A 15,305-nucleotide genomic window follows, 5' to 3' on the forward strand; every position below is an offset into this window, starting at 1 on the left:
TTAGAGCTACTGATTGGCTAGGATTTCGAAGGGAAAGGCTTAAAGCCTGGGATGTGGGCGGGGCCTAGAGTACCTCGGAAAATGAGTTTGAATTAGGGTGGGGCCACTTCCTATTTAGATTGTGAAGGAATTTTGCCCTTCTCCGGCCCCCGTAGAAGGGGTTGGACGTGGTATTCTCCCGCCAATTTAAATCCATGGTCTGGAAGCTTGAGAGTAGAGTCGGTTAAGTGAGTCGGTAAAGTACTTCTGTGTTCTCTTAGCTTCTTCGACTGCAGGTGAGGCGGGCAACCGCGCTGCTCTCCGTAGCGGGGAGGTGGGATCAAGTGGAAATAGTTGCTTCAGCTCTTTCCGCGGAGGGTGCGCTTTCCACTCTGGAGGGAGATTGGTTGCAGGCTGTTCTTCCTACCTCTGCTTCCCAAGTGCGCCGCCAAGCCCGGCTACAAGCTGTTCTTGATGGCAGGCCATCTGAGCGGTTAGATACTTAATTGGCAGCGTTTCATTTCGTTCTCTAATCTGTTTTCCGTCCTGCAGCCAGTGATACCAAAACAGCTACCATCTAATCTCGTCTGCTTAGTGTCTTGCACTACATAGAAAAATCTAGTCTTGGGCTGGAAAAATGACCCAGCGGTTAAGGCCACTTGCTTGCAAATCCTGACGGCCTGGGATCCATTCCTCAGTACCCATATAAAGCCAGACGCAGAGCGATGCATGTGTCTGTAGTTCATTTGCAGTGGCCAGAGGCGCGCGCACACACGCACATTCTCTAATGAATAAACATTTAAAAGCCAATCTTGAAGTCCGTTCTTGCACCATCATCGACTTTTGGCGTGGCTCCACAGCTGTCTAACCTGTTTCCAATCTCTGAGCCTTTGCGCCCTTGACTGACTGCATCACTGTTCTTGAGCTTGGTATAAGTGGCTTTCTGTCATTTAGGTCTCACAGCTCTTTACCTTACCAAATCACTCTGCCCTCACATCTGATTATCCTTCATTATTTAGGTATCATTATTTTGGCAGGAGGCATTCTAACTATTGAAAGTGGACATATATATGAAGCTACTTAAGCTACTTACTTGCTGTGGTTGATTCAGGTGTCCCATATAAACTTAGGTGTTCGGCTGGGTGTGGTGGCTTACGCCTTTAATCCCAGCACTTGGGAGGCAGAGGTAGGATTGCCGAGAGTTCTAGGCCACCCTGAGACTACATAGTGAATTCCACATCAGCCTGAACTAGAGGGAGACCCTGCCTCAAAAAGCAAACAAAAAACTTGTGTGTTCTGAATGCTGGTTCCCCAGGTGGTGGCAGTTTGGTAACTGGATCCTCCTGCAGACTAGTGTATTGTTGGGGACGTGCAGTGTTATAGCCAGCTTTCCTTTGCCAGTGTTTGGCATATTCTCCTGTTGCTGTTGTCTGCCTGATGTTGCCAGGAGGTGATGTCCACCTTCTGCTAGTGTCATTGTTTTCCCCTGCCATCATGGAGCTTTCTGTTGAGTCTGTAAGCCAAAATAAGCCCTTTCCTCCACAAACTGTTCTTGGTCTGCTGTTCTGCTAGCAACATGAAGCTGACTGCAACACTTGCTTTATGCCATTTACTTTCTTCAGGTAACCCTAGTTAATTATTTAATTAATGTGACAGAGATTAAATTCCTCAACTGTAAAATAAATTGTGCAGATAAAATGAATAAAACTTCTGGACATAAGGATACTTGAGGGCAACCAGGCATGATGGTGCATGCCTTTAACCCCAGTACTTGGTGGGGGGGTAGAGGAGGGGCTAAAGTAGGAAGATTGCTATGAGTTCAAGGCCACCTTGAGACTAAAGAGTGAATTCCAGGTCAGCCTGGTCTACAGGGAGACGGCACCTCGAACCCCCCCCCCTCCAAAATGCCATGAGGGGCTGCAGTTATGTCTTTGCAGTTAAAGTGCTTGCTTGCTTGCAAAGCCTCCTAGCCCAGGTTCCATTCCCTAGTACCCATGTATAACCAGATGCACCAAGTGCTACATGTGTCTGGAGTTTGTTTGCACTGGCAAGAGATCCTGGCATGCACATTCTCCTTCCTCTTTTTTTCCTCTCTAATAAGTAAACATGTTAAAAAAAAAAAAAAGAATACTAGACATGTTAGGCATTTCTTGTTGTTTCTAAATGAATTCACCTTCATAATGGCAAAGATACTTTTATCTCACTCACAACTATTTCCAGCTCCTAGAGCAGTATCTTACACATAATAAGTGTTCAAAACATTTGTAAGCTTGGGGTGGTGATGGACACCTTTAATCCTAGCACTTGGGAGGCAGAGGTAGGAAGATCACCATGAGTTTGAGGACACCCTGAGATTACGTAGTAAATTCCAGGTCAACCTGTGCTAGAGTGAGACCCTACCTCAAAAAAACAAAACAAAATTTGTAGACTGAGTAGGGTAGTATTTATTTGTTTTATATATGTAAGAAACAAACCCGTAAAATTTTATGCTCACCCCTCTAATATCTTAATCTCATCCCAATCTCCACTTCAAGCATCAGCTGCTATAACTATTCTTTATTTATTAGAGAGAGAATGGGTACACCAGGGCCTCTAGGCACTGCAAATGAGCCGGCCTTAACTACCCCCCTCTCTTTTTCTTTTTTTTAATTTTTAATTTTTTTTTTATTTCTCTTTTTCTTTTTAAGGTAGGGTCTCACTCTAGCCCAAACTGTCCTGGAATTACCTGTGTAGTCCTGGGGTGTCCTCAAACTCATGGTGATCCTCCTACTTCTGCCTTCTGAGTGCTGGCATTAAAGATGTGTGCCACCACCCCTGGCAACTACAACTATCCTTAATATGCTTTTTTTTTTTTTTTTAACCTGTTTATGTTCTTAGTAGGAACGCTTTTCTTATGTTCCTTAAATTCCAAAGGTTTCCCATTTCACCAACAACAAATTATCAATGTTCAAAATTGAGTATCTGCCATGAGTAGCTGAGTTTGGTGCCTCATGCCTATATTCCCAGCAGTTGGGAGGCTGCGGGCAAGATGGTCCTGGGTTCAAGGGTAGTTTGGGTAACATCCATGACATCCTGTCTCAGAAAAAAAATGGGGAGGGGGTGGAGAGATGGCTCAGTGGATAAGGCAAATCCTAACAACCTAGAGTAAGTATCTGTCCAAAAAAGTAAATGGAAGAACGAAGCCCACTTCAAAACTCTAATTTTAGACCCAACTACTTTTCTCCTTTTTCTTAGACAAGGATTTGCTGTGTATCCCTGGCTGGTCTGGAACTTACTGTGCAGACCAGGCTGGCCTCAGACTTGCAATGATTCTTCCACTTCTGCCTCTCGAAAGCTAGGATTGCAGGGGTATGCCACCATACTTGTCTATAATTCTTTTTGTCGTTTTTCGATTTTTCAGGGTCTCTCTCTAGCTAAGGCTGACCTGGAACTCACTATGTAGTCTCAGAAAGGCCTTAAACTCATAGCGATTTGCTTCCCAAGTGCTAGGATTAAAGGTGTGTGCCACCACGCCCAGCTATAATTCATATTTTATAGATTAGAAAACTGGGGGATCTGGCACCTGCCTGCAAAGCCAAAGGTCTCAGATTCAAGTCCCCAAGACCCACATAAGCCAGATGTACAAGGTAGTGCATGCATCTGAAGTTTGTTTGCAGTGGCTGAAGGCCCTGGCATGCCCATTTTTATATATCTGCCTTTTTCTTGCTCGCTCTCTCAAATACAGGAGGGAAAAAAAAAAAAAAAAAAGGGAAAAGGAAGATTGAGGTACTTCTCCAAGATCAGTAGCTGGTCACTGTGAAAGCAATAAGTCACAAGTAAAATTGTCCCTTCCCTGTGCTGTATGTTCTAGAACAGTTTGTTTTTTTTTTCAAGGTAGGGTCTCACTCTAGCTCAGGCTGACATGGAATTCACTATGTATTTTCAGGGTGGACTCGAACGCACAACAGTCCTCCTACCTCTGCCTCTCAAGTGCTAGGATTAAAGGTGTGCACCACCACACCTGGCTCTAGAACTATTTTTTTCTTTTTTTTTTTTGAGGTAGGGTCTCACTCTGGTCCAGGCTGACCTGGAATTAACTCTGTAGTCTCAGGGTGGCCTTGAACTCATGGTGATCCTACTACCTCTGCCTCCCGAGTGCTGGGATTAAAGGCGTGTGCCACCACACCCGGCTTTTTTTTTTTTTTTAAATATTTATTTATTTAAGAGAGAAAGAAGCAGAAAAGAAAGAGAGAATGGGCACACCAGGGCCTGTAGCCACTGCAAATGCACTCCAGACACAAACACCACCTTGTGCATCTGGTTTTACATGGATACTGGGGAATGAAAACTGGGTCCTTTGGCTTAGCAGGCAAGTGCTTTAACTGCTAAGCCATTTCTCCAGTGCAAGAACTCTTTATTATTTGTTTTCAACTCTGTCTTAGGGAGCCTGTTGTTTTCTTATAGCATATACTCTCCCTGTCCATACTTTAGCTTTATCTGCTAATAAAAAATTTTTAAATACTTTAAAAATATTTTATTTTTATTTATTTATTTGAGAGAGGGAAAGAGGCAGAATGAGAGAGAAAGAGAATGGAGAAGGGATTCCACCCACTGCGAATGAACTCCAGAAGCGTGCGCCAACTTGTGAATCTGGTTTACATGGATACTGGAGAATCAAACCGAGGTCCTTTGGCCTTGCAGGCAAGCGCCTTAACCACTAAGCCATCTCTCCAGCCCCCTGCTAATAAAATTTTTGCCTGCATTGTAAAAGAAAATCATCATTTTTTTTGTTTGTTTTTGAGATAAAGTCTCATGTATCACAAGCTAGCCTGGAAATCGCAATGTAGCTGAGGATGACCTTGAACTTCTAGTCTTCTTGCCTTTACTTCTCCAGTGCTGACTTTACAGGTGTGCACGAACTTGGTTGATTTATGCTATACTGGGATAGAACCCAAGGCTTCATGTATATTAGATAAGCACTTTACCGACTAAAGTGCCATCCCAAGCTACTTTTTTTTTTTCCAAGGTAGGGTCTCACTCTAGCTCAGGCTGACCTGTAATTCACTAGTCTCAGGGTGGCCTTGAATTCACAGCGATCCTCCTACCTCTGCCTCCCAAATGCTGGGATTAAAGGAGTATGCTACCACACCCAGCTTTGATCTGTTTTGGTCCAGGTATTATCTACTTACCTTATTGGTCCAAAGTACTGATGAGCACAGAAATTGTTCTAATGACAAGATCTTTAAATGTGTTGATGTTAGTTTTTGGCTTTTGCTTTTTTGAGTAGGGAATTTGATTCTATGTAAGAAGATAATTTTGTCTGTAATTTTCCATGTTGTCACAGGAAAGAGTACTGCCTGATTCAGAAAGGCATTCTCAGAAACATGTGGAATGATATTGAGTTGCTAAACAGTGATGATACAGGAAGTGGATACCTAAGCGTTGGTTTAAGAAAAGAAAATGAGACTGCTTTGTATCAAGTAGATTTGCTTGTGAAGATCTCCTCTGAAAAGGTAATGGTTTGACCCTGTTTTATTGCATGTGAATGTCTAATCAAATGAATACACTGCCTCTTACAAATCAAGGTTGAGTCACAGGATGCTGGAAATCTGAATTGACTTCCTCCTGCATCATCCCAGACCAGAATTTCCAGACCTGAATCCTTCATACCTCCTCTTGACATTTTTTATTTATTTATGAGAGAGAGACGCACCAGGAATGCAAACAAATTCCAGACACAAGTGTCACATTGTGCATCTGGCTTTATATGGGCACTCTGGAATTGAACCCTCACTGCCAGGCTTTACAAGCAAGCACCTTTAATGGCTGAGTCATCTTTCCAGACCACTATTATTATTTTCTGAGATAGAGTCTCACTCTGTAGTCTAGGCTGGCCTTGAACTAATGGTGATTCTCCTACTACTTCCTCCTGAGTGCTGGGACTGATGGCATGTCCTACCACATATACTTTAACTTTTTTATTTTATTTGGGGGAGATCTCAAAGTAGGGTATCACCCTAGCCCAGGGTGACCTGGAACCCTGTAGCCCACCCAGGCCTCAAACTCTGGTGATCCTCCTACCCCAGCCTCCTATATGCTGGGATTGTCGGCTTGCAGCAGTATACCCATTTAAAGATTTTTTTCTTGGAAAAAGTGCAACAAGTCTTCACTTCCCTTGGCTTGTTAATGAAATTATGGAGTCTTCCTGAACCCAGAGGCAGAGATAGAAGGATCTCCTTGAAGCCACCCTGAGACTATGTAGTGACTTCCAGGTCAGCCTGGGCTAGAACCAGACCCTACCTCAAAACACTAAAAAAAAAAGCCAGGTGTGGTGGCGCACGCCTTTAATCCCAGCACTTGTGAGGCAAAGGTAGGAGGATCGCCATGAGTTCAAGGCCACCCTGAGACTTCATAGTGAATTCCAGGTCAGCCTGGGCTAGAGTGAGACCCTACCTTGAAAAACCAAAAATAAATAAATAAAAAGTAAAATAAAAAAGGAAATATAAAAACAAAGGGAGAAGCTTGGATCATGCCTGTATTTCCAGCACTTGGGGAGGTGAGGTAAGATTGCCATGAGTTCCTATAAGCTTGTGGCGAGCCTGGAGTGACCAACTAAGTTCCAGGCCAGCCTGGGCTAAAGTAACACCCCACCTGGAAAAGTTAAAACCAAAGCAAACAAAAAAGTCAGTAGTGGTGGCTAACTCATGCCTGTAATCCCAGCATTTTGGAGGCTGAGGCAAAGAATCACTGTGAGTTGAGTTCCATGCTAATCTAAGCTAGAGCGTGAGATAGTGCCTCAAAAAAGGAGGGTGTTGGTGGTGGAGAGATGGCTTAGCAGTTAAGGTGCTTGCCTGCAAAGCCAAAGGACTAAGATTCAATTCTCTAGGACCCACGTATGCCAGATGCACAGGTGCATGCGTATGGAATTTGTAGTGGCTGGAAGCCCTAGTACACATATTCTTTTTTTCTCTCCCTCTCTGCCTCTTTTTGTCTCTCTCAAATAAATAAAAATATTTAAGAAGCCCCAAATAATAATAATAGGAATACAACCATATATCCCTTGTAAAATGTTACAAGCTGATTTATAAAAACTAAGATTAATTAAAAACACACAAGACAGAATACAATTGGCTGAGCTTAAAACAACAGAAATAAGGATGAGGTTGTATGTCATGGGTTTGTTCTTTAGCCCTATATTAAAGAATTAAAAAAAAAAAATGGGAGAGGCCATGTGGTGGTGTATGCCTTTAATCCCAGTACTCAGGAGGCAGAGGTAGGATTGCAAAAAAATGGGAGAGGCCATGTGGTGGTGTATGCCTTTAATCCCAGTACTCAGGAGGCAGAGGTAGGATTGCTGCGAGTTTGAGACAAGTCTGAGACTATATAGTGAATTCCAAGTCAGCCTGGGCCAAAGTAAGACTCTACCTCAAACAAAATCCAAATTAATTTATTCTTTATGCAGCTTTACATGTGATTATACTGACTGACTTCCAGTGGAACATGTGATTCATAAATATTATAAATAATAAATATACGTATACTTAAATTTAAAAAAATATCTTATTTTTGTTTATTTACTTTGGGGAGAGAGATAGAGAAAATGAGGGCTGGGGAGACGGGCTCGGCTCAGCCAGGAGTGGCCTTGCCGCAGATTATAGGGAGGGGGGAGATCTTCCTCAGGAGAGCCTGAAGGAGGGAGTACTTTCTGGAGGCCAATTCTTCTCATTCCCCCTGGGTGGCAGTGATGGGATGGCGGACTTGTTAGTAAAAGGAACCAGAGGTTTAAGTCAGGGAAGGGGCTCAAAGAGGAGGTAGTACCAAGCCACAATATAGGGTACTTGGTCTGGGTGGCCAGGGTGGCCAAAGATAATCTTCTGGGTTTTAAGAATCAGGTTCAAGTCTTCAACCTGGAAGCTAGGCCACTCAAGGGAGCAAAAGGTCCTGAGTTTTCCAGGTTTCACTTTGGCTGCCGAGACTGCTGCAGCTTCCTGAAAATCCTTAAAGTGGGAGAGGACAAGATCAAGGGAGGTTGAGGGCTAGGAGGAAGAATTCCCCATGGTTAAAATAAAGTTGAGGGACACAGAAAAACAAAGGACAATGACTATGACAGAGACAAAACGAAAAAAAATAGAGAAGACAAACTGGACAAAACAGAGGGAAGAGCACTGTGTTGGGGGCTACCTGTGATTGACAACCCCAACCAAACCAGTCGAAAGGGTCATAGATGAATAACCCAATGGCCAGAGGAGGGGTCAAGGCATCCCCTGGTCCCCTCCAGCTCTGAGACCAATAGTGCATCCTCCTGTTCTCCGTTGAGCCCCAAATTGTCTAAACACCAGAAAACCAAAAAGAGAAACCTGAAAGCACTTACCGGCCAGCCTGTGACCAGGAATCTCTTTCCCCCCCAAAATTGCATGATCCCGGATGAGGCCCCCAAAATGTTGGGTCAGGGGTCACACAAATAATGAAGCAGAGACTGCTTGAGCTCAACGAAAACCAAAGAAATTTATTAAAGCCAATGTAATGCAAAGCTGATTGATCAGGGATGCAGCCAGACTCGGGAGTTCAATTGTGACAGAAGGGGTGGCCCACAGGCCTTTTAAAGAAAAACTACAACCAACTGCTGAACAAACAAGGTAACAGTTTCAGGGAGGAGTTGGGGTGACCTTTAACAAGACTGGTGGGATCCAGGTGGAGAGAAACTCTGTAACTGTAGCTAAGGAACTGGTTGTTTTGGTTCCAGGATGTTGGCAAGCTAGGAGGGTATTCTGAGAGGGGATCTGACTTCTTGGTTGGCTCAGTTACAGGGAAATAGCTTGGTTATTCCTTGAACTTGATGTCAAAAAGAATATATGAACAAAATGGAGGATGTTTAACAAAATGGAGTTTCTATGGTCGGCTTAGTCCTTTCAGTTTCAGGTCAGCCTGGGCTGGAGTAAGACCTTAATTTGAGAAGAAATGAAAAGGGTGAGGCTTGGGCTGGATAAATGGCTTAGTGGTTAAGGCACTTGCCTGCAAAGCCAAAGGACCTAGGTTCAGTTCCCTTGGACCCATGTAGGCCAGATGCACAAGGGGGTGCACACATCTGCAGTTCCTTTGTAGTGGCTGGAAGCCTTGGTGCACCCATTCTTTCACTTTCTCTCAAATAAATAAAGAAAAAAATCAAATATTAAAAAGAAAGAAAAGCTGGGTGTGGTGGCATATGCCTTTAAACCTAGCACTCAGGAGGTAGAGGTAGGAGGATCACTGTGAGTTTGAGCCCCCCCACCCCCGAGATTACATGGTGAATTTCAGGTCACCCTGAACTAGACTAAGACCCTCCCTCTAAAAAGAAAGAGGGCAGGAGGGATGGCTTAGTGCTTAAAGCATTTGCCTGCAAAGCCAAAGGACCCAAGTTTAATTCTTCAGGACCCATGTTAGCCAGATGTACAAGGGAGCACATGCATCTGGAGTTCATTTGCAGTGGCTGGAGGCCCTGGCTTGCCCATTTTTTCTCTCTCCCTCTTTCTCTATCAAAGAAATAAATAAAAATGTTTAAAAAAGAAAAAGAAACTGTTGAGGCTTGATTCATTTATTCATGTTAATGCCTGGATCCTATAACATATCACTTGTTTGAAGACAAGGGATTTGCAAGAATCCTTTGCTGTTCCCTATCTATCGTGGTCTCTTCCCCTACTTAGGATACTGGTAGAATTTAAGATATACCATTCAAAGAAAAACTTGATGACTAGCTTAATAGGTAAATTGAAGAAAAAAGCCATGTTTTGTACTGTCCTAGCTAGTTATGTGAGTATATGAGGATGTTATTACGCACTGTTAAATTGATATAAAAATATTTTGCTGGGTGTGGTGGCGCACGCCTTTAATCCCAGCACTTGGGAAGCAGAGGTAGGAGAATCACCATGAGTTCAAGGCCACCCTGTGATTCCTTAGTGAATTCCAGGTCAGCCTGGGACAGAGTGAGACCCCAGCTCAAAAACAAAACAAACAAAATTTTTTTTAATTTTGGTCATGTTTTCCCCACTCACAGGCCTCATTAAATCCAAAGATACAAGCAGGCAGCTTAAGTGATGGCTTTATAATTATAGCTGACCAATCAGTGATACTCCTTGACAGTATTTGCAAATCACTTCAATTACATCTTATATTTGGTAAGTCTAATAAACTTTTGCCTCTGTATCTGCCAGTTTATTTCTGTTTCTCTCTGTCTCTCCCAATAAGTAAATCAATATATAGATTTTTAAAGATCTGGACAGGACCCATGTAAGCCAGATTAAGGTTAACTAAGTCCATGCATGGAGTTTGTTTGCAGTGGCTGGATGCTCTGGCATGCCCATTCTCCCCCCCCCCCCTTCTTTCTGTCTCTCAAATAAATAAATAAAAATAAAATATTTTTAAAAGGGCTGGAGATGGGCTGTAGGAATGGCTTAGTGGTTAAGTAAGTGGTTAAGTAGTCTTCAAATCCTAAGGATCCAGGTTCTATTCCCCAGGACCCACATAAGCCAGATGCACAAGGTGGTGTATGCATCTGGAGTTTGTTTGCAGTGTTTGGAGGCCCTGGCATGCCCATTCTCTCTTCTCTCTCTCCTGTTTTCTCTATCAAATAAACAAGTAAGAGTAAAATATATTTTAAAAAGTGGATTCCAGGATGATATCAAAGATTTTAAAAAGGGGGAGTGGAGGTGACAAGAGAGATGACATAGTGCTTATGGGTAATAAATATTCTTTAAAAATTAAATACATCGGAAGTCAAATTTACCATGCTGTTGATTTCTTTCTTTTTTTTCTCCCCCCTCAATTTTTATTAACATTTTCCATGATTATAAAAAATATCCCATGGTAATACCCTTCCCCCAACTTTCCCCTTTGAAATTCCATTCTCCATCATATCCCCTCCCCATCTCAATCATTCTACTTACATATATACAATACCAACCTATCAAGTCCCCTCCTCCCTTCCTTTCTCTTCTCTTTATATCTCCTTTTTAACTTACTGGCCTCTGCTACTGAGTTGATTTCTTATGCGCTATATTTTCATTATTCCACTCTTTAAAAATATTTTTATTTATTTATTAGAAAACAAGAAAGACACAGGTACATACAGAGAATGGGTACACCATAGCCTCCAGCCATTGTAGACAAACTCCAGACACATGTGCCACCTTGTACATCTAACCTATGTGGGTACTGGGGAATTGAACCTGGGACCTTTTGCTTTGCAGGTAAGCTTCTTAAATGCTAAGCCATCTCTCCAGCCCTGTGTTATTTATTTTTTTATTGTGCTTCTTTTTTTCTCAATTTTTATTAACATTTTCCATGATTATAAAAAAAAAATCCCATGGTAATACCCTCCCTCCCCCCCTCCCTGCATTGTTTTAAGAAACAAACTTTACTTATCTTTCAAGACAATAGTGAGTGTCATCAGAAAGCAATAAAGCAATGATTTGGTTTTCTTGCAGATTTTTGAGATTTTTAAAAATTGTGTCTAATTTTGAATGTGTGTGGTGTGTGCATGTGTTTTCTTACGTGTGTGAGCACATGTGTTTCTGTGTATGCATAAGCTAGAGGTTTCTTTTTGTTGTTGTTTTTATTTATTTGAGAGCGACAGACAGAGAGAGAGAGGAGAGTGGGCGCGCCAGGGCTTCTAGCCATTGCAAATGAACTCCAGACGCGTGCACCCCTTCTGCATCTGGCTAACGTGGGTCCTGGTGAATAGAGCCTTGAACCGAGGTCATTAGGCTTCACAGGCAAGTGCTTAACTGCTAAGCCATCTCTCCAGCCCTAGAGGTTTCTTTCTTATTTGGTGTCTTCAGTTCCTCTTCACCTTACTTATTGAGACAGCGTCTCTCCTTGAACTCTGAGCTCACTGTGGCCACCTAGCTAGCCAGCTTCCTTTGGGGATCTGCCTGCTGTGCCTTGGGACTACACACATTCACCTCTGTGCTTGACATTGTGTGCGTGCTTGGGCATCCAAGCTGAGGCATTCAAGCTTGCATGGTACATGCTTTAACAACTGAGGCATCAGCCTTGCCGCATTTAAAAAAATGATTTTTGCTTTGCTTTGTAGATTTTGTGTTTGAGTTCATGCTCAAGTTCCTACATCTCGTTTATATTTTCAAGGTCTTCAGCAGATATTTGAATAGTTTTAGAATACAGAGCACTATAAAAATCTTTTGGTAAGCCATCATGAAAACCAATGATCTTAAATGCTGGTGGGGATGTGGAAAAAGAGGAACTCTTCTACACTGTTGGTGGGAATGCAATCTGGTCCAGCCATTGTGGAAATCAGTGTGGAGGTTCCTAAGACAGCTAAAAATTGATCTACCATATGACCCAGCTATAGCACCCCTAGGCATATATCCTAAGGACTCATCTCATTTCCTTAGAAGTACATGCTCAACCATGTTTATTGCCGCTCAATTCATAATAGCTGGGAAATGGAACCAGCCTAGATGTCCCTCAACTGATGAGTGAATAATGAAGATGTGGCACATTTATACAATGGAGTTCTACTCAGTGGTAAAGAAAAACGAAGTTATGAAATTTGCAGGAAAAATCTTTTGGTCAGCCAAGCGTGGTGGATCACGCCTTTAATTCCAGCACTTAGGAGTCAGAGGTAGGAGGATCACCAAGAGTTCAAGGTCACCCTGAGAATACATAGTGAATTCCAGGTCAGCCTGGGCTAAAGCAAGACCCTACCTCTAAAATAAAAATAAAATAGAGCTGGAGAGATGGCTTAGTGGTTAAGTGCTTGCCTGTGAAGCCTAAGGACCCCAGTTCAAGGCTTGATTTCCCCAGGACCCAAGTTAGCTAGCTGCACAAGGGGGCTCACGTGTCTGGAGTTCATTTGCAGTGGCTGGAGGCCCTGCCACACCCATTCTCTCCCTCTCTCTCTCTCTCTCTCTCTCTCTCTGTCTATCTGCCTCTTTCTCTGTCTGTCGCTCTCAAATAAATAAATAAAAAGTGGAAAAAAAATTTAGCCAGGTGTGGCGGCACACGCCTTTAATCCCAGCACTCAGGAGGCAGAGGTAGGAATATTACTGTGAGTTCAAGACCACCCTGAGAATACATAGTGAATTCCAGGTCAGCCTGGACTAGAGCAAGACCCTGCCTCAAAAATTAAAATAATAGGGCTGGAGAGATGGCTTAGCGGTTAAGTGCTTGCCTGTGAAGCCGAAGGACCCTGGTTCGAGGCTCGGTTCCCCAGGTCCCGCCTTAGCCAGATGCACAAGGGGGCGCACGTGTCTGGAGTTCATTTGCAGAGGCTGGAAGCCCTGGTGCGCCCATTCTCTCTCTCTCCCTCTATCTGTCTTTCTCTCTGTGTCTGTCGCTCTCAAATAAAAAATAAAATAAAATAAAAATTAAAATAATAATAATTAAAAATTTGTGAATGTGTGAATTAATTCTTTGAGTTAAAGGGCTTTAAGTACATGTGAACATGAATTTAAGAATAAATTAATTGGTTGGCGTTACGGCTCAGAGATAAAGGTACTTGCTTCCAAAGTCTACAAGAACAGGTTCAATTCCTCAGCCACCTAGGAAAAGCCAGACGCACAAAGTGACCCAAGCATCTGGTATTTGTTTGCAGTGGCTGGATGTCCTGGTGTGTATCCACATGCACACACAAACATGCAAATAAATAAGTAAACTTTCTTTGTTTTTTTGAGGTAGGGTCTCACTATAGCCCAAGCTGACCTGGAATTCACTGTGTACTCTCAGGGTGGCCTCAAACTCACAATGATCCTCCTATCTCTGCTTCCTGAGTACTGGGATTAAAGGCAAGCACTACCACACCTGGCTGAAAATAAGCATTTTTTTTTTTCTTTTTATGAAAGAGTGAGAAACAGAGAAAGCATGAGAGAGAGAGAGAATTGGCAGGCCAGCATCTGCAGCCAGTGTCATTGAACTCTGGACGTGTGCACCATCTTGTGCACGTGTGTGACCTTTTGTGCTTGTGTCACCTTGTGCGTCTGGCTGACGGGGGATCTGGAAAGTTGAACATGGGTCCTTAGACTTTGCAAACAAGGTCCTTAACCTCTATGCCATCTCTCCAGCCCAGAAATATGCATTAAAAATGTTTTTATCAAAACAGAGTGTGCTAGCGCACGCCTTTAATCCCAGCACTTGGGAGGCAGAGGTAGGAAGATCGCCGAGAGTTCGAGGCCACCCTGAGACTCCATAGTGAATTCCAGGTCAGCCTGGACCAGAGTGAGACCCTACCTAGAAAAACCAAAAAAAAAAAAAAAAAGTTTCTATTTGTTTTCAAAGAGAGATAGAGTGCATGCGTGCCAGGGCTTCTAGTGTTGCAAATGAACTCCAGACCAGATACACCTGGCTTTATGTGGGTATCGGGGAATCAAGCCTGGGTCCTAAGGCTTTGCAGTCAAGTGGTTTAATCATTAAGCCACTGAAAATAAACTTTTTTTTTTTTTTTTTCCAAGGTAGGGTCTCACTCTAGCTCAGGCTGACCTGGAATTCGCTGTGTAGTCTCAGGGTGGCCTCGAACTCATGGTGATCCTCCCACCTCTGCCTCCTGAGTGCACCACCACCCCCGGCCCCGGCAAACATTTTTGAAGGAAGCTTGTAACCTTGATTTTAAATTTTCAGATACTGAAGTGGATGTAGTTGGCCTGTGTCAAGAAGGAAAATTTCTTTTCGTTGGGGAGAGAAGTGGTAACTTACATCTTATTCATGTAACATCAAAGCAAACCTTATTCACTAATGTAAGATCTTAATTTCCATTTAAATAATCTCTTATTTAACTAATATTTTAGCAAGTTTTTATTTTACTTGTGTTTAACGTAAAAGAAGGGCCCGGCATGGTGTTGCCTGCCTTTGATCCCAGTACTTGGGAGGTTGAGATATAGGACCATAAATAACTTCTATGAGTTCAAGCCTGGGGCTACAGAGTGAGTTCAAGATCAGCCTGGGGTAGAGTGGGAGCCTGCCTTACAAAAATGAAATAATTGATAGGCGTGATGACAACGTGCCTTTAATCCCAGCACTCAGGAGGCAGAGATAGGAAGATCTCTGTGAGTTCAAGGCCACCCTGAGCCTGGAGTTCCAGCTCAGCCTGAGCTAGAGGGAGACCCAGCCTTGACAAACCATAAACAAAATAATAATTTTCCTTTCTCAAACTAAAGTGTTTAGAATATAGACAGAATTATTTCTGATGGTGATTGATAAATAGGGCTTCCTCATTGTTATTTTGCTATTTAATCTTGTCATTTGAAATTCATTTACAATTAGGCTTTTGTTGAGAAGGCTAATGATGAGTATCAGTGTACTTACCGGAATCTCATTATTGACAAAGATGGTTCAAATGAAGGTAAGTTTTCATGAATTTT

The 15,305-nt window shown here is 42.8% G+C and overlaps 1 protein-coding gene across 2 annotated transcripts in view; it reads left to right on the forward strand.

The window, feature by feature from the left end:
• Window positions 1-155: 155 nt before the first annotated feature.
• Window positions 156-15,305, forward strand: part of Kntc1 (kinetochore associated 1) — a 143,601-nt gene continuing 128,451 nt past the window's right edge. Inside the window, exons 1-6 of one of the 2 annotated variants that reach the window (XM_045132344.1) lie at window positions 190-275; window positions 1,552-1,601; window positions 5,303-5,471; window positions 9,989-10,109; window positions 14,566-14,681; window positions 15,208-15,286. In XM_045132344.1, coding sequence (XP_044988279.1) covers window positions 1,582-1,601; window positions 5,303-5,471; window positions 9,989-10,109; window positions 14,566-14,681; window positions 15,208-15,286 — 505 coding nt within the window. In that variant the 5' untranslated portion in view covers window positions 190-275; window positions 1,552-1,581. Of the gene's footprint in view, window positions 276-1,551; window positions 1,602-5,302; window positions 5,472-9,988; window positions 10,110-14,565; window positions 14,682-15,207; window positions 15,287-15,305 lie in introns of both variants that reach the window. The other variant, XM_045132346.1, reaches the window with a different exon arrangement.

The sequence above is a fragment of the Jaculus jaculus genome, chromosome 13 (genome assembly GCF_020740685.1).
Source record: "Jaculus jaculus isolate mJacJac1 chromosome 13, mJacJac1.mat.Y.cur, whole genome shotgun sequence".
Classification (NCBI taxonomy): Eukaryota; Metazoa; Chordata; class Mammalia; order Rodentia; family Dipodidae; genus Jaculus; species Jaculus jaculus.